Below are 20,015 nucleotides of genomic sequence, written 5' to 3' on the forward strand. Positions count from 1 at the left end.
ATATGCACTGCTTTTGTTCCATACCACAAATTTTGTTAAATCGAAGTTTCTTTTAGTTAAAATATTTCCATCTCTTTCCATCTCTTTGCTTACATTGCTTATATGGTCGTACATGTTAATCTACTTTATTTATTTAGTATATTTAGAGCTATACATTTAGAACCATTTACGTAGCAATCATAGTTATTTGCTTATCTGATAATAACAAAAATCTGTGTCTTAGATCTGAGTTTGATTCTGATGCTTTGTCTCTTCAGACTGTGTTTTTATTGTCTTTTAGCGTATTTTGTTGAAATGGTCCAGTGGTGAGGTGTTGGGCATGGGGAGGAAGTATTCTATAATCTTGTGATCAGATCGTAGTGTTTTTTAAATGAGCTTGAATTCCTGGATTTTGACCTTCAGAAGCATTTCTTGGTCTTTATTTTGCTCCTGATAGATGAGTGTGGAAGGCCAGTAACAATTGAGGTGTTTAAATGCCCATTTCTTAGGTCAGATAAGACACTGGTATAGTTGGACTTGGACTCTCGGAGGGCAGATGTTTGTTTTGGAGAATGCCCTCGGTGCACTTAAAAATTGTTAGAATTCCTCCCTATCTGAAACACAAAAGGATGTTTCTTTGATCCTCATTCTGGAAATCTGATGGTACTCCCTTAAAGTGTGGCAGTCTTTCTAAAACTGGTACCTAAAGAGTTTTTTACTCATTCAGTGGTAGTTCATATTTATTGTACCACCAAATTCATCAGTTACTTTTTAATTGTTCCTACCAGTTATTGGCCTACCAGTTACAGAAGTGTTCGCTTCAGGAAAGGTGGTCTTAGCTATGATTCTTGTTTAGTTTTTGGGGTGATGTTTTATCCTCAGACCTCAATTCTGTGATGTAGCTAAGAAAAGTCATTGATTTTCAGTTTGTTCAGCCTTTTTCTTTTGAGGAGTAAAGTGATGAGATGACTTCCAGGCTCTTTACATTTTGGCTAGAATTGGAAGTTCAGATATTTTTTAATCAATATTTTTATGTAAGAGTACGCTGAATTGAAATAGAATTGGAATACTTCCATTTAGTTAAAACTCAAATTGATTTTGTTTGGAAGTTAAACTATATTAAATACCACTGATTACAAACAAAAATATGGTGCTGAGCTAATAACCAGGCAGACATAATGAAAACTGTTTCCCAAACTCCTAGAGGTCTAGAGAGCCTTGCATTTTTATTTCACAGTCTGTTTGGGAATTACTAGCTTAAACTGTTTTCAGGGAGAAAAATTGCCAAGCCTATACTACTACAATGCTAGGTATACTTGCAATCTTGCTTTGTACAGCAGTTTCGGCTGTATAGCCCTGAGAGTGGATGTCCGAGTCAGCATTTGAGAATAATTTTACTTTGAAATAATGAGTTTCTGGGCTTAGAAATTCTTGAGAGAGATTACATGCAGTGGGAAAAGTTCTTACGTTTCATTGGAACTAAGACATGTTGAACCTAATACCATATTAAGTTAAAACATTATTAGCTGGGTACAATGGTTTTTTATGTATTTCTTATGGTTTATGACAGCTTTGCTCTTCACACATTCCCTTATAGCCTAGTTCGTCTGTATTTACATAGCTGGAAAGTTTTACTTTAATTGCATAACCCAGAAAAAGAATTCTAGAGTGATTTCTCTTTGAGAAACCTATAAGCTATGCCTTTGTCATGGAAATGAGTGGTTTTGAGAAGTATGAAAAGTTTTAATCTTTCCAAATTTCTAAATTTAATCTGTAGTTTTCCTGAAAGTTCAACCAAAGATTCTTAAGAGTTTTGCTTTTCCTCAGGTGGATAGTATAACTTTAAAGTAAAAGAAATGTGCTATGAATGATTGGGTATTTTGTTAATATTTTAAATTTTTTATTTTATTTGTATTGTTCAGTTGACTTTAGACTGGAATTATTACAAATATGTGTTTGAATAATTCTTTCTGCTTATATGCCTTAAAGAATGCTGCAGTATTCTGAGTTTCACATTTTGCAGTATTACAAAGCAGTTAGTACTTGCCCGTGCACTTGGAAATGTTACTTTGCGTTATTGGATTGATAGTTTCTTTTTTTAAAGATTTTTATTTTTTTGTCATAGAGAAGCGAGAGCAAGCACAGGCAGACAGAGTGGCAGGCAGAGGCAGAGGGAGAAGCAGGATAGTTTCTTCTCTGCAGTCACAAACGTTGTGGAAAAAGGCCAAGTGTCCCTATTTGAAGTCTGAGGAAACTGCCATCATAGATCCAGCTGAGGTTACTAGCATAGTAAATATTGTCAGAAGATTCATTCCTTGTAGAATACCTATGAATTAATTGGCATGTTATTAGGTAATCTATATGGCCTAGCTTTAGAATTTTAATATTGCCCAGAATTTACAGTATGTGTGAGTTATAAAATCATTGCAAATGTGTGACTGTGTACCTTTCCTTTTATACTAGTTTATTTTACTTCAGTTACTATACAGATATGAAAGACTATTTAAGTGAGTTAAGCATTCTTACGTAATCTTAAAAATACTTTATTAGGGGCGCCTGGGTGGCTGAGTGGGTTAAATGTCTGACTTTACTTCAGGGTGTGATTTCAGGGTGTGATTTCATTGCCTTTGGTGATGTTTCTAGGAAGAAGTTGGCTAGGGCTAAAGTCAAAGAGATTGTTGTCTGTGTTCTTCCCAAGGATTTTAATGGATTCCTGTCTCATATTTAGGACTTTCATCCATTTTGAGTCTACTTTTGTGTGTGGTGTAAGGAAATGGTCCAGCTTCCTTTTTTCGTTGTCCAGTTTTCCCAGTACCATTTGTTGAAGAGACTGTATTTTTTCTATTGGGCATTCTTTCCTGCTTTGTCGAAGATCAGTTGACCGTAGAGTTAAGGGTCCATTTCTGGGCACTCTGTTCTATTCCATTGATCTAGGTGTCTGTTTTTTGTATTCTTCCCAGTACTGTTCTGTCTTGATGATTACAGCTTTGTAATAGAGCTCAAAGTCCAGAATTATGATGTCACCAGCTTTGGTTTTCTTTTTCAACATTCTTTTGGCTGTTGGGGGTCTTTTCTGGTTACATAGAAATGTTAAGATTATTTGTTCCATTTTGTTGAGAAAAGTTGATGATATTTTGATAGAGATTGCAATGAGTGTGTAGATTGCTCTAGATAGCACAGACATTTTCACAATATTTATTCTTGCAATCCATGAGCATGGAACAACCTTTTCCATTTCTTTATGTCTTAATTTCTTTTCATGAGTATTCTATAGTTTTCTGAGTACAGATTCTTTGCCTCTTTGGTTAGGTTTATTTCTAGGTGTCTTATGGTTTGGGGTGCAGTTGTAAATGGGATCAACTCTTTAATTTCTCCTCCTTCTGTCTCAGTTAGTGTATAGAAATGCAACTGATTTCAGTGTATTGATTTTATATCCTGACACTTTACTGAATCCCTGTATGAGTTCTATCAGTTTTGGGGGTAGAGTCATTTGGGTTTTCCTTGTAAAGTATTATATCACCTGCACTGTGTGAGCGTTTGACAACTTCTTTGCTGATTCAGATGCCTTTTATTTGTTCTTGTTGTCTGGTTGCTGAGGCTAGGACTTCTAGTACTACATTGAATAGCAGTGGGGCTAGTGGGCATTCCTGCTGTGTTCCTGATCTTAGGGGAAAAGCTCTCTTTTTCCCCATTGAGAATTATATTCGTTGTGGGTTTTTCATACATGGCTTTCATAATACTGAGGTATGTACCCTCTGTCCCTACACTGTGAAGAGTTGTAATTAAGAAATGATGCTGTATTTTGTCAGATGCTTTTTCTGCATCTATTGAAAGTATCATTTGGTTCTTGTTCTTTCTTTTATTAATGTATCATATTGATTTGTGGATGTTGACCCAACCTTGCAACCCAGGAGTAAATCCTACTGGGTCGTGGTGAATAATTCTTTTAATGTACTGTTGCTCCTATTGGCTAGTATTTTGGTGAGAATTTTTGTATCCATGTTCATCAGGGATATTAGTCTGTGATTCTCTTTTTCTGTTTTTGGGATCAAGGTAATGCTGGCCTCATAAAATGAGTTTGGAAGTTTTCCTTCCATTTCTATTTTTTGGAATAGTTTCAGGAGGCTAGGTATTAATTCTTCTTTAAATGTTTGGTAGAATTCCCCTGGGAAGCCTTTTGGCCCTGGGCTCCTACTTGTTGGGAGATTTTTTATTACAATATGCTTCAGTTTCCTTACTGTTTATTGGTCTGTTCTGTTTCCCCCCCCCCCCCGGTTCAGTTTTGATAGTTTATACGTCTTTAGGAATGCATACACTTCTTCCCAGTTGTCCAATTTGCTGGTGTGTAGTTGCTGATAATATGATCTTATAATTGTTTGTATTCCTTTGGTGTTGGTTGTGATCTCTCCTCTTTCATTCATGATTTTATTAATTTGGGTCCTTTGTCTTTTCTTTTTGATAAGTCTGGCCAGGGGTTTATCAATCTTACTAATTCTTTCAAAGAACATATGCAGGGAATGATCCTAATCTTTTGGTACCAGTTGAAACCTGATTTGTGACCCAGGATGTGATCTGTTCTGGAGAATGTTCCATGTGCACTAGAGAGGAGTGGGTATTCTGTTGCTTTGGGATGGAATGTTCTGAATGTATCTGGGATGTCCTTCTGGTCCATTGTGTCATTTAAAGCCTCTATTTGATCTTTTGCTTAGATGATCTGTCCATTTCAGTGAGGGGGATTGTTAAAGTCCCATACTATCATTGTATTATTGTTGATGTGTTTCCTTGATTTTGTTATTAATTGGCTTACATAATTGCTGCTCCTATGTTTGGGGCATAAATATTTAAAATTATTAAATCTTGCTGGATAGACCCTTTAAGTATGATATCTCTTAATCTCTTATTACAGTCTTCGGTTTAAAATCTAATTTGTCTAAGGATTGCCAACCCAGCTTTCTTTTGATGTCTATTAGCATGGTAAATTGTTTTACACCCCCTCTTTTTAAATCTGAAGGTGTCTTTGCTATAAAATGAGTTTCTTAGAAACAGCATTATCGATGGGTCTTATTTTTCTGATACCCTGGGCCTTTGATTGGGGCATTTAGCCCATTTAAATTCAGGGTAACTATTGAAAGATACGCATTTTGTGCCATTGTATTGCCTGTAAGGTGACTGAGACTGTTATTGTCTCTGTTCCATTCTATTCGATATTACTTTTAGGCTCTCTCTTTGCTTTAGTGGACCTCTTTCAATATTTGCTTAGGTCTGGTTTGGTGTTCACAAATTCTTTTATCTTTGTGTGTGTGTGGTTTTTTTGTTTGGTTTGGTTTGGTTTGGTTTTTTGTCGTGGGAGCTTTTTATCTATCTTTCTATTTCCACTGACACCCTAGGTGGATATAGTATTCTTGGCTGCATATTTTTCTTATTTAGTGCTCTGGAATATATCATGCCAGTCCTTTCTGGGCTGCAAGGTCTCTGTGGATAGGTCTGCTGCCAATCTAATGTTTTTATTTTTATAGGTTATAGACCTTTTGTCCCGAGCTGCTTTCAGAATTTTCTCTTTTTCACTGAGACTTTTAAGTTTTACTATTAAATGACCGGGTTGACCTATTTTTAATAATTTTGAGGGGATTTTGATGCCTGTTTCCTAGGGGAGTTCTCTGCTCTAATTTGCTCCAGTATACCTTCTGCCCCCTTCTCTCTTCTTCTAGGATCCCATTACTCTAATATTTTGTCTTCTGGTATCACTTATCTCTCAGATTCTCCCCTCGTGATGCAGTAGTTGTTCATCCTCTTTTTCTCAGCTTCTTTATTCTCCATCATTTGGTCTTCTAGATCACTAATTCTCTCTTCTTCCTCATTTATCCTAGCAGTTAGAGCCTCCATTTTTTATTGCACCTCATTAAGAGCCTTTTTTATTTCGACTTGGTTAGATTTTACTACTTTTATTTCTCCTGAAAGGGATTCTTTAGTATTGTCTATTCTTTTTTCAGGCCCAGCTAGTATCTTTATAATTGTCATTTTATTTATTTTTATTTTTTTTAAAGATTTTATTTATTTTATTTGACAGAGATTACAAGTAGGCAGAGAGGCAGACAGAGAGAGAGAGAGGAGGAAGCAGGCTCCCTGCTGAGCAGAGAGCCCGATGTGGGGCTCGATCCGAGGACCCTGGGATCATGACCTGAGCCGAAGGCAGAGGCTTTAACCCACTGAGCCACCCAGGCGCTCCTATAATTGTCATTTTAAACTTTAGTTCCAACATCTTACTAATGTTCATATTGATTAGGTCCCTGCAGTACCACCTCTTATTCTTTTTTCTGAGGTGAGTTTTTCCATTTTGTTGTCATATCCATAGAAGAAGAGATGAAAGAACAAAATGTTAAAAGGGTAACAATGACCCCAGAAAAATGTACACTAAACAAATCAGGAGAGATCTGAAACCTGGGGGGAAAGAAAGGGAAAAAGAAAAAAAAAAAAGAAAGAAAGAATATGATCAGGCCAGTGAATAGAACAGAGCTACGCACTAGATTCTGGGTGTATTTTGCTCTGTTAGAAGAAACTGTGTTCTAAAATTTTAAAGAAAAACTTATATACATATAAAAATAAGGGTAAATATGATGAAAGGATGGAATATGACCCTAAAGATGAAAATTTAAAAATATTTAAAAAGAAATTGATAAGATCTTGGCTGGAGAAAGAAAGAAAAAATTTTTTTTAAATGTTTTAAAAAAAAAAAAAAAGGAGAGAATGTTACCATGCAGGAGACTCTAACAAAGCCATACACAAGATTTAGGAGTTCAGGGTTTATTTTGGTCATTTAGAAGAAACTGTATTCCAAAACTTTAAGAAAGAAAAATAATTTATATACAAGTTTTTCATACACACACACACAGTTAAATACACTGAAGGGATAGACTATGACTGTAAAAATTAAAATTAAAAGATTTTTAAAAAGGAATTTATAAGATAAGATGTTGGTTGAACAACTCAAGAAAATAGAAAAAGAACAAAATAAAGAAAAATTTAAAAATTAACTTTGAAAAATGAATCATGGGGAAAAAAACCATGAATTCTATGTGCTATATTCCCCTACACTGGAGTTTTGCAGTTCTCATTGACTGGATAGACTTTCTTTTGGCTGAATGTTCTTGCTGATCTTCTGGGGGAGGTACCTCTTGCAGTGATCCTCAAATGTCTTTGTCCCAGGCGGAATTACACTGCCCTTTCCTGGGGACAGGCTAAGTAATCTGTTGAGGTTTGCTCTTGGAGCTTTTGTTCCCTGGAAGCTTTCCGTACAACTTTGGAGGACGAGAATGAAAATGGCGGCCTCTCAGTTTCTGGCCCCAGAGGAGCCGAAAACTCGGGGCCCGGGCCCTTCCGTCAGCTCTCAGAGAAAACCAGTCAATCATACCTGTCTCCCTGGTCTCCGGCCACACTCCTTGCTCACCTGGCCTGTGTCTGAGCATTTTTTTTTTTCTGGCACACAACCCCGTCTGGAGTTTCCAAACCCAGCAGATTCCTGCAGTGCACTCCCGTGCCACTCCTCCCAGGGCGAAAAAGGGGAATCTCCTGGATCTGCTGCTTGTTGGGTCCCTGCTCAATGAGTAGTGGTCCAGCTGTGCCACAGATCATGGTTTATGGCAACCCCTAGCTGGCAGCCCTCTCCTTGGCTGCAGCTTTGCAGTTGGTTTTCCCTCTCTGATACTTGGGAGCTCTTCCACACTCAGGCACCCCTCATTTTTCTTTGACCCGAGTGTCTTGAGACCACACTGTCACAGAGAGGGTTTCACTCCCTAACTTAGCCATGGGAGAGACCTCCCTCAGGGGAGCAGACTTCTAAAAGTTCCAATTTTGTGTTCCATTGCTCTATCACTTGCTAGGATCCGGCTGATGAAGGCTCTCTTCTCCTGCAGTCTGTCTTCCCAAATATCACTTCAGAGTCACTTCTCTGAACATCCTACCTTCCAGAAAATGGTCACTCTTCTGTTTATAAAATTGCTGCTATTCTTTTCTTTGATTTCCTGTTGCGTTGCACATCCTACCTTGCAGAAAATGGTCGCTTTTGTGTTCATAAAATTGCTGCTATTCTTTTCTTTGGTCACCTGTTGTATTTGTAAGTGTTCAGAATGGTTTGAGAACTATCTAGCTGAATTCCTGATACTGGACAAAATTTAGGTCTCCTACTCCTCCACCGTCTTGCCCTCTGCCCTCTGGCATTTTGCACTGTTGGTTAGTGATTTTGCTATTAAAAATCATCCCCTGGTGTATTGCTGAAATGCTATCTAATGTTCCAAAGTGCAGGAAAACTATGATGGGCTTTACAGAGAAAAGACATGTGAGCTTCCTTCAGGCATAAGTTATAGCGCTATTGACTGTGAATTCAGTGTTAATGAATCAGTAGTAAATTAATAAGGTGTCTTTAAACAGAAACCCACATTAAAAAAGGGTTATGTGTTGAAAGGCTGATAAAAATGTTGATGAGAGACTTGATAGGAATCTGACCATGTATTTTCCTTAGGAACAGTATTTCATTGCTCACTGCTTCTTTGTTTGCCTCAGCTTTATAGGACATTACTGCAAATAATGAGGATCCATCATACTTAATTTTAAAATTAAGTTGTTATTAAAAGTTAGCAATTAGACAATTATCAAAGTATGTGTTTATCGGAGACCAGATGATTAATGATTTTGGGTAGTTTAGAAGAGGAAGGAAATGATTCACATGCATGCAGAAGCCATGAAATGTAGAGAAACAGGAAGCATGTTTAGTTTGGAGCCACAAAGATGAGTTTCTTGGATTCTCCCTCTGACTTTTGTGCATATCAAAGAAAACTAAATCAGGTCCACAGTTCCCTTCCAGTTAAAGGAGTCTTTCATTCTTTAGGGTCAGTCAGAAAATAAAAAAAGGGTCATATGACTAAAAATTCATGCTTACCACTGAAAATTAGGGAGTAATCATTAGGGGAGAAGAAAGCCCTATTAAATCTAGATTGCCGATGACAACATAGAGTTGTATATAATGAGAAGCACTATTGCATTATTAATTTCTTTGCCTTCTATACATTTGATATACCCTGAGGTCATAGTACATAGCCTTAAACACCAAAACTCTAGAACTGATGATTTCAGTGGACCACTATACTAATGTTAGTGAACTGGTTCTGACCTATGACACATGGACTTGTAGTAGTCACAAATATGCTTAAGAAACTCATGGAGAACAAATTGATCATCTCATTCACTCATGTATATAGTGTTTCTTGTTATCATAAAGTATATTTACATGGTTAAGAAACAAAGAAAACATGCCCAGAAATCTAGTAATGAAGAGGAAATGGAACTCTGTCCTATCTCTCCCATCCTCATTCTTACTTCCCAAGAACATTATTTTTTTTTTAAGATTTTATTTATTTATTTGACAGAGATCACAAGTAGGCAGTGAGACAGGCAGAGAGAGAGGAAAGCAGGCTCCCTGCTGAGCAGAGAGCCCGATTCAGGGCTCCAGCCCAGAGTCCTGGGATCATGACCTGAGCCGAAGGCAGAGGCTCAACCCACTTAGCCACCCAGGTGCCCTCCCAAGAACATTATTTTTAACTGTTACCTATTCTGTTATTTACCTCCACATTATTAAGCAATATACTTAATGCAGTTATTTCTTGACTTATCAGTCTTGGAGCATATTTATTTCCTGCCATGACTTTATACCTGCCCATTGGTTATTAAGCCTCAGTATAGCTCTAGCACGAGCTTGTCTTTCAGTTTTGGTAAATTTTCTACTTTCTTACCTATTTTCCTCTGTCTTCTCTCTCTTGAGTTTATTTTGTTAGTAAAAAACATGTTCTTTCATGTTTCCCTTTTTCTGAATGTATTATTATTTCCTCTATGAGTCCTTTTGTGTGAGTGAGTGAGTGTGTGTGTGTGTTTCCGTTTTTCTGTTTGTGTCCCTCTCTCCTTGAAGGCTTTTCCCTTGTATCAATATTGTGGTTGCCCATCTGTAGTTGAGAGCAAAGTACTAAAATACGAGTTGGGAGTTCTGTGCATGACTATGATTAGGCAAACTGAAGAACTTTACTTTAGGGCAGTGTTTCTTAACCTGTTTTCATTATCACTTCATGAAGGGGCATATTTAAGACATTTTCTTCTCCTAATTGCTGTCCCTTCTTCCACCACATTTTAATGCCACAAAGCCACAAAGACTTACTGTGTATGTTTATATATTTTGAAGGATTCAAATATCAGGAAGGGTTTGGGCCCTGTTTCTTCTCAGGACTAGGCAGTTGCTACATCTGCTCTTCTGTCTGTAGTCATTCTTTGGGAAAATAGGTTATAGAAAGGGATCACCAACCATTTACAGACCTTGAATTAATCTCCCATTTTATAGTCCTGAATAACTCCTGTCCTCAACTTAACTTGTGTGTCCGGAGCCTCTTGTGTCAGTGAAGCAGATTAGCTCCTTTATGTACTCATCCGTCCCCTTCTTTGAGGACTATAAACCTGTATGTTCATCTACCTTAACACTTCACTTAACATTCCTCTCATGTTTGAGTTGCATAATTTTATTAATCTGTAATTTAAATTTTAAATAAGATTACTCTCCATTTTTATTTATTACAGTAGTTTATCTGTTTTCAAATCTTTAATGGATGTTCATTTGAGACATCAGAATGGAAAGGAGCTAAACCCTGGTGTTTGCTTTTCCATCTTATCTAGACATCCTTAGTAGGCTTTAGCATTTAGCATTTTCACATATTCCTAGTTGATATTTGGATCATATTTTTCTCTATAAAATACTTTTAACTCTTGTCATTCATTTATTTTAAAGTTCTCAGCCATGATATTATGCCCTACCAAAAATTCATTAATGTGACCCTTGTTTATCATCTTTATCAGTTATGTTGTGTTCATACTAGGTCAAGATTCAGTACAACTTGTACAGGCAAGAGAATTCTTTCCTCTTTTTGGATTCTAGGTGTTATGCTAGAATTATGCTGAAGTAGGTATTCGAGCTTGCAGAGATCTCAGAGAACTTCCTAGAGTTGTACTTCTAATATAGTAGCCATTAACCACATGTGGATATTTAATTTAAATAAAATAAAATTAAATTTAAAATTAAGTTTATCAGACTGACCGCATTTCATGTTCAGTAACCTTATGTGGCTAGTGGCTGCCGTCTTGGATAGCATAGATACAGAGCATTCCCACCTCTGCCAAAAGTTCTGTCGTATGGCACTGTTACAGAAAGTAGAAAGTACAGCACCATTCTGTATCTTCCAAGAGATAACTAGTTTCTTAAGCCTCAACTTTGTAGGAGTTGCTTAATATAGTGAGTGTGTAGGACTTGACTGAATAGGTATTAACGTAGGAGGAAAATGATATCTTAGAGATATCCTTGAAGCTTTAAGGAGAAAGTGCAAGTCATGGGACTAGCTGTTGTCTCAGTAAATGCTAGAGACAGCCAGAAAAGCATCATCATAATTGTGCAATAATGCTCTCTTGTGTTGATTCAAAGAAAAACTTTAGGAGATTGAGAAAAGTCCTTCCGAATTTTACTGAAGAGTCTCTACATAGGCAACAAAATGCTGCTGATCAACTATTATTTTGAGTGGGTGTATGGATAAGCTATTATCTAATATTTTTCTTTTGTAGGTTGTTGATAATTTGCATTATATTTAAGTATGGCATATACTTTAGGGATGTTGAAGAAGGAAGGGCTTTAGAAATTAATCCACTCCTATGCTTTCATTTTACAGGTGGAGGAAACTGATGCTTAACATAGGGAAGTAATTTATCCGAGGGCACACAGTTGTTGGGGCTAGAGCTTGCACCAGAACCAGCATATTTTGGGTTCATGTGTAGAACATTTCCTGTGGTACTATGCTGGTGACAAAGAAGGAATGACTCATTGTGTCCTCTTGAAAGCTTTAATAATCCACCTGTGAGGCTTAAACTGGTAACATAAACTTTTTAAGAGTATGTAATTCTGGGAAGTATGAATTTCATAATGTGTTTTCCTCTTTTTAGAACAACAATTTGTAATCTTTATACAATGCCACGAATTGGAGAGCCTGTCTGGCTTACAATGATGTCGGGGACTCCAGAAAAGAACCAGCTTTGCCATCGTTTCATGAAGGAATTCACTTTTCTAATGGAAAATGCTTCCAAAAATCAGTATGGCTTTCTCTCTTTATATCTTAGATATTACGTACTTTAACTTGATATCTAGATTTTGATCAAACCCAGTTACAAAAGCAAAGTAATTAACTTTTTTGGGAATTAGTTCTTACTATTAATAACCAAAATAGAATTAAAAATGTAAATAAGAGATAGGATATGGATGAAAGCCACAGAAAACAGTAAAATGAATGAAATGAATGAGAAACAGTAAAAAGGTCTTTAATTATGTGTTAACATAACATCCTGACAACTTACAGAACTCTCTGAGGCTTCCCATTTTTTGGTGAATTGCATTCACTTACGCAGTTTCATTCTAGAGAAAATAAGTAAAAAAAAGAAAAAGAGAGAAGTGGTGCCAGGATTCCAGTAATACATATTTAATGTGATATTTTATCATACTATTTGCTTGTAACCGTTCATCAAATTCCTAGAATCCAAATGAGTAATTTAGAGGTTTTATTCTTTTTAAATAGACAAAGTTTGCTTAATACTTTACTTCGTTTTCCCATTCAGTAATTTGGAAATGTATAGTCCTGTTGCTTCATTAATTTTGCAGATTAAACACTGAGAAGAAACCAGTTTTTCAAGTAAAATGGCATTTTTTGCTTTGTAATTAAGATCAGATACAGCTCTGTGTGAATACTGTTTTTATTTTAAGGATTTTTTTTTTAAGTTCCTACCCAACCAAAAACTGCATTTTCATTTTCATCCAGGTGATATGCCTGTCTTTTCTTCTTTCCTCTCCTTTTTTTATGCTGTTTGGCTACATGAGAGTAGGTACTGTCTCTGCTTTATTCTGTTGCTGCGTTTTGTATTAGGTTTAATGAAAGCAGATTGGAGTCTGATAGGATGTATTTTGTTTTCAGATTCTTGCCAGCACTCATTACTGCAGTTCTGACCAATCATCTTGCCTGGGTTCCAACGGTCATGCCAAATGGACAACCACCTATAAAAATATTTTTAGAAAAACATTCCTCTCAGAGTGTGGACATGTTGGCAAAAACTCATCCATATAACCCACTTTGGGCACAACTAGGTATGTAATCTGAAAACCCTTACATTATGCATTAACACTTATACTTTTGTGTAGCTGTCTGGAGTTATTTTATAGCAAAAACAAAAATTAAGAAATAAGATGTTCTTTTTTATTCCCCCCATTCTATTTTTTCCCTAATTTTTAAATTTTATTTTATTTTTATTATGTTATCTTACTCACCTACAGTACATCATTAGTTTTTGATGCAATGTCCCATGATTCATTGTTTGTATAGAACACTCAGTGCTCTATGCAGTCCTCCCTCTTTAATACCCCATCACCAGGCTCCCCCATCCTCCCAACCCTCACCCTTCTAAAACCCTCAGTTGTTTCCTGGAGTCTGTAGCCTCTCAAGTTTTGTCTCCCTATCTGACTCCCCACCCCCCATGTTTCCCTTCCTTCTCTTAATGTCCCCTTGACCAGAAAGGACTACATTGTCTTTGTGTATGGTGTAAGCAAGTGGTCGAGTTTCATTCTTCTGTATGTAGCTTCATTCTTCTGTTTATATATGCAGTTTTCCCAGCACCATTTTTTAAAAATTTATTTATTTATTTATGAGAGACAGAGAGAGAGAGAGGCAGAGGGAGAAGCAGGCTTTCCTCTGGGCCCCATGTGGGACTCGATCCCAGGACCCTGAGACCATGACCTGAGCCGAGGGCAGACGCTTAACCACCTGAGCCACCCAGGTGCCCCCCAGCACCATTTTTTAAAGAGCCTTTTTTTCACTGGATATTTTTTCCTGCTTCATTGAAGATTATTTGACCATAGAGTTGAAGGTCCATATCCGGGCTCTCTACTCTCTGTTCCGTTGGTCTATGTGTCTGGTTTTGTCCCGGGACCATGCTGTCTTGGTGATCACGGCTTTGTAATATAGCTGGAAATCAGGCAGCAATGCCCCCAGTATTGTTTTTATTTATTAACATTTCCATGGCTATTTGGGGTCTTTTCTGGTTCCATACAGATTTTGGGATTCTTTGTTCCATCACTTTGAAAAATGCTGTTGGTATTTTGATTGGATGGTATAGTATAAAGTATAGATAGTATAGATAAAGTATAGATTGCTGTGGGTAGCATAGACATTTTAACAATGTTTATTCTTTCAGTCCATGACCATGGAATGTTTTTCCATCTTTTTGTGTCTTGTTCAGCTTTCATGAGTGTTTTGTAGTTCCTAGAAATAGAACCTTTACCTCTTTGGTTAGGTTTATTTCAAGGTATCTTATGGTTTTGGTGCTATTGTAAATGGAATTGATTCTGTAATTTCTTTTTCTCCAGTTACATTGTTAGTGTATAAGAAAGCAACTGATTTCTGTTCTTTGATTTTGTACCCTGCCACATTACTTAATTGCTGTATAAGTTCTAGTAATTTGGGGATGAAATCTTTTCATTTTTGCACATAAAGTATGTCATCTCTAAAGAGAGAGAGTTTTACTTCTTCTTTGCCAGTGTGAATACCTTTTATTTATTTTTGTTGTCTCATTGCTGCTACTAGTACTTCTAGTACTATGTTGAACAGTAATGGCAAGAGTGGGCATTCTTGCCATGCTCCTAATCTCAGTGGAAGAGCTCCCAGCTTTTCCCCACTGAGAATGATAGTCACTGTGAGTTTTTCATAAATGGATTTTATGAAATTGAATCCCTATACTCTAAGGTTTTAATCAGGAAAAGGTGCTATATTTTGTCAGATGTTTTTTCTGCATCAGTTGAGAGAACCATGTGGTTCTTGTCTCTTCTCTTATTTGTATGTTCTACGCCATAGATTGATTTGTGAATGTTGACCCACCCTTGCATCCCAGGGATAAATCTCACCTGTTCGTGTTGGATAATCCTTTTAATGCACTTTTGGATTCTGTTAGCTAGTACCTTGTTGAGAATTTTGGCATCCATATTCATCAGGGGTATTGGTTTGAAATTCTCCTTTTTGATGGGGTCTTTGCCTGATTTGGGGATCAAGGTAAAGCTTGCCTCATAGAGCGAGTATGAAAGTTTTCCATCTGTTTCTATTTTTTAAACAGCTTCAGGAGAATAGGTATTATTTCTCCTTTGAATAGTTGTAGAATTCCCCAGGGAATCCAAGAGGCTCTGGACTCCTTGTTTTCTGGGAGGTTTTGATCAGTGCTTCAGTGTCGTTACTGGTTATGGGTCTATTCAGTTTGTCAGTTTCTTCCTGTTTCAGTCTTGGTAGTTTATAGGTTTCTAGGAATGCATTCATTTCTTCCAGGTTGCTTAATTTATTGTCATATAGCTGTTCACAATAATTTCTGATCATTGTACTTACTTCCTTGGTGTTAGTCGTGCCTTCTCCCCTTTCATTCATAATTTTATTGATTTGGGCCCTTCCTCTTTTCTTTTTAATAAATCTCGCTAGTAGTTTATCCATCTTATTTATTCAGAGAACCAGCTTCTAGTTTTCTTAATGTGTTCTACTGTATTTCTGATTTCTAATTCATTGATCTCTGTTCTGATCTTATTTTCCTTCTTGTGCATGGGTTAGGTTTAATTTGTTGTTGATTCTCCAGATCTTCCAGGTGTAAAGATAATTTGTGTATTCAGGATTTTTCTGTTTTTTTTTTGAGTGAGGTTTGGAATGCTATATATTTCCCCCTCAAGACTGCCTTTGCCATATCCCATAGGTTTTGGATTGATGTCTCTTCGTTCTCTTTGGTTCCCATGAATTGCTTAAGTTCTTTGATTTCCCAATTGACCTAAACATTCTTGAGGAGGATGGTCTTTAGCTTCCAAGTGTTTGAATTTGTTCCATACTTTTTCTTGTGATTGAGTTCCAGTTTCAAAGCATTGTGGTCTGAGAATATGCAGGCAGTAATCTCAGTCTTTTGGTGTTGGTTGAGACCTGACTTGTGAACCAGTATGTGGTCTTTCTGAAGAAAGTTCACCATGCACACTCAAGAAGAATGAGTATTCTGTTGTTTTAGGGTGGAATGTTCTATGTATATCTTTGAGGTCCATCTGGTCCAGTGTGTCATTCAAAGCTCTTGTTTCTTTGTTGATTTTCTGCTTAGATGATCTGTTTATTGCTGAGAATGCAGTGTTGAGGTCTCCTACTATGAATGTATTATCAATATGCCTCTTTATTGTGGTTAACAGTTGGCTTATGTTGTTGGCTGCTTCCCTGTTCGGGGCAGAGATAATTGTAATTGTTAGACCGACCCTTTAAGAATAATACAATGTCCTTCTGTATCTTTAAAGCTAAGTCTTTAGCTTAAAATCTAATTTGTCTGATACGAGAATTTCTACCTTGGCTTTCTTTTGAGGCTTTTCCATTGTCATGAAAGATACAGTTTTCCATCCCTTCACTTTCAGTCTGGATGTATCTTTAGGTTCAAAATGAGTCTCTTGTAGACCACATATGTATGGGTCTTGTCTTTTTATCTAGTCTGCAACCCTGTGCCATTTTATGGGAGCATTTAGGCCATTCACGTTGGGAGTGCTTTTTGAAAGACAGGATTTTATTGTTACCACGTTGCCTGTGAAGTCCTTGTTTCTGTAGATCGTCTCTGTATATTTCTTTCTGTATCTCTCTTGGGGACTTTCTCCTTTTATAGAATCCTCCCCCCCCTTTAATGTTTCTTACAGGGCAGGCTTAGTGGTCCCATATTCTTTCAGTCTTTGCTGGTCCTGGAAACTCCTCTCTCCATCCTTTCTGAATGATAGCCGTGCCAGATAAGGAATTCTTGGCTACATATTCTTCTCATTTTGTACCCTGAATTTGTCTTGCCATCCCTTTCTGATTTGCAAGGTTTTTGTGGACAGGTCTGACATTATTCTGATGTTTCTTCCTCTGTAGTAAGGGATCTCTTCCCTCTAACTGCTCTTAAAATGGTTTCCTTGGTTCTGAGATTTGCGAGTTTTATTATTACATGTCTGGTTGTTAGTCTGCTCCTCTTGATCTTGGGGGGGGGTGTTTTCTCTAGACATGAATGCTTGTTTCATTCCTTATATTAGGGACATTCTTGGCTACAATTTGGTCAGATATATCTCTTGGTCCTCTCTCTCTCTCCATCTCCCCCCCACCCCCTGCCAGGGATCTCAGTAATTCTGACATTGGAATGTTTCATGGCATCATTTATTTCTCTAATTCTGTTTTCATGGATTGTAAGCTATTTGTTCCAGGTCTTCTCCTGATCCTCCTCTTTTCTCAATTTGTCTTCTAGATCACTAATTTGTTTATCTGCCTCATTTACCCTAACTGTTAGAGTATCTAGATTAGATTATATCTCATTGATAGCATTTTTAAGTTCTGCCAGATCCACTCTCATTTCTGCCTTAGCGAATCTATTTTTTGCCATTAATAGTTTTCTCCAGCCTGACTATTGTCTTTATAACTACCCTGAAGCTACCCTGAAGTCTATTTCTGACATCTTGCTTAGATCATATAGATTAATAGATCATATATATTATTAGATCTCCAGGAGAGGCCATTGTCCCTCGGACTTTTCTTTTTTGGGAGTTTCTCCTCCTAGTCATTCTGTTGAGTAGAGGGGATGTACAACCAAAACTATCAGCCATAGTCTAGGCAGGGTGCACCCTCTCGACTGAAGATCCTCTGCCCCTATAGAGATCCAGATGTGTTTAATCATATATGTCAGGCTGATTTCATGGGTATTCAGAGTGGTTTGGTAGATTTCTAGCAAAGTCAAGGGGTCTGGTTGAAAAGGAGTTCCTGTACTCCTCTGCCATCTTGGTAGAACACATCCTCCATTCTAAAGCACTTCTTCTTTCCTTGTCTTTTTCATGCCTGCTAAATTGTCTGATCTCCATCTTAAGTCTAACATCAATTTCTTGTAGCTACACAACTGCAGTGAGAGCTAGAGAAGCGGGATCATGCCTGATTCACTCATAACCTCAGGTTCTTTAGGGTGTTTTATGTTAGGTACTTTGCCCAGAAAGAGTTAATCATGTTATCTATGATAGCTAGAATAAATTTGGTGAACTGAGAAGCAGTCATTCAAGGTTTCTGTTTTCCACTTTTGCTTGTTTTTTAAATAATTTTGGACAATGTTTCCCTTAGTGCAAGGCCTTGTTAAATAAATGGGTAACCGGGTAAGAAGGGATAGTTGATGAGTTGACAGTCATTAGGAAGGCATTGTATCATGGTGCTTAAAAGTGCAGGATATGAGTCAGACCACATGTGAGTCACAGTCTCTTTGTTTATAATTTGAGGATAATAATACATAGTACATACTTCATAAAGTGAAGACAATTAAATTAGAGAGTACCTGTAAAGTACTTAGAACAGTGTCTGGTAAACATGACTGCTGTTGCTCTTGCTCTTACTCTGTTGCTATTAGGTCATAGGGGAGGAGTACAATGAGAACATTTTGATGACTTGATAGAAACCTCTCTTAGGTTGTGCTGATGAGTGAGCCTGTCAGGCAGGTTGTCATGTAACTTATTCATGTAACTTCTCTTCCCTTCTCTTTCTTTCCTCTCTCTGTGCCTCATTTACTTTATTCTAATTGAGGAATAATTGACACATACCAAACAAATATATATACACTTTTGTAAGTATTGATATTTATGTTAAAACATGAGTACCTCTGAAACCATCACCAAAATCAAGATGATGAACTCACTCATCACTTCCAAAAGTTTCCTCATGCCCTTTTGTAACCCCTTTTTCCTATTCTTCCCACTCTCCCTGTTGACCTTCCAACCCCCTCCCTGTACACAGGCAGCTACTGGTTTGTTTTCTATCATTATAGGTTAGTTTGTATTTTCTAGATATAAATGGAATTATACAGTACATGATTTTTCTTTTTTTTTGGTCTGACTTTTTTTATTCAACATAATTATTTTGAGATTTGCCTGTGTTGTTTGTAGTAATAATCAATGCCTTTATTTTGCTAGGTAGTATACAGTTGTATGGATATTAATTTAGTTTTTTTCAAATCAATTAATTCAGTGATATTTTATTTATTTGGATATTTGAAATTTATTTTCAATTCTACAATCGTTTATTTAGTGCATAACATATATAAGGCCCTATGCAAACAGCATTGGAACATATAAAGGTGAAATGGAGTTCTTGGCCTTAAGAAGCGAAGTTTAAGGTGTTTGGGTGACTCAGTTAGTTAAGTGACTGCCTTTGGCCCAGGTCATGTTCCTGGAGTCCCAGGATCAGGTCCTGGGTCGGGGATTCTACTCAGTGGGAAGTCTGCTTCTCTCTCTGACCCTCCCCCCTTCTTTCTCTCTCTCTCTCTAATTCTGTGTCTCAAATAAATAAAATCTTAAAAAAAAACAAACTGGACAGTTTAGGGGCTCAGTCTGCCTTTGGCTCAGGTCATGATCTCAGGGTCCTGGGATTGAGCCCCTCTTTGGGCTCCCTGCTCAGTGGGGCATCTGCTTCTCCCTCTCCTTCTGCTCCCCTCCCCCGCACATGCATGCACGCATGCTCTCTCTCAAATAAATAAGTAAAATTTCAGGAAAAAAAGAAGTGGACAGTTTATTTTACTGAAGGTAATAAATATGAGGACAGTAATGATAAATCAAAGAGGAATTATAAGAGAAACAAAGTTCAGTGAAATTTCAGTTAGGGAAGTTTACTTTTGCACAAGGGAGGGTGCTTGGGTGGGAGGCTTTGGACTGGCACAGAAACAGAGCAGGGCAAGCACAAAGCATGTCTAGGGTGTTAAGAGTGCTGAGCTGCTTCAGTGTTCAGTTTAAGTAGTCTGCTTTAAATGGGACTTAGTGCGAATAATGATGAAAAGGTAACTATAAGAAGATAAACCTGGAAAAGTAAAGTTTAATCAGGAAATACTCACTTGTCATGTCAAAGCAGTTCAGTTTATTTGGTAATTCTTGAGAAACT

At 37.2% G+C, this 20,015-nt stretch overlaps 1 protein-coding gene across 3 annotated transcripts in view; it reads left to right on the forward strand.

Annotated features, from left to right (window-relative positions):
* FNIP1 (folliculin interacting protein 1) overlaps positions 1–20,015 on the forward strand; it is a 151,133-nt gene that overhangs the window by 107,555 nt on the left and 23,563 nt on the right. For all 3 annotated transcript variants that reach the window (XM_044228237.1, XM_044228255.1, XM_044228245.1), the window contains 2 exons: positions 11,998–12,144; positions 13,017–13,186. In XM_044228237.1, the coding sequence (XP_044084172.1) occupies positions 11,998–12,144; positions 13,017–13,186 (317 nt within the window). The remainder of the gene's footprint in view (positions 1–11,997; positions 12,145–13,016; positions 13,187–20,015) is intronic.

Source organism: Neovison vison, chromosome 1, assembly GCF_020171115.1.
Source record: "Neovison vison isolate M4711 chromosome 1, ASM_NN_V1, whole genome shotgun sequence".
In the NCBI taxonomy this organism is placed as follows: Eukaryota; Metazoa; Chordata; class Mammalia; order Carnivora; family Mustelidae; genus Neogale; species Neogale vison.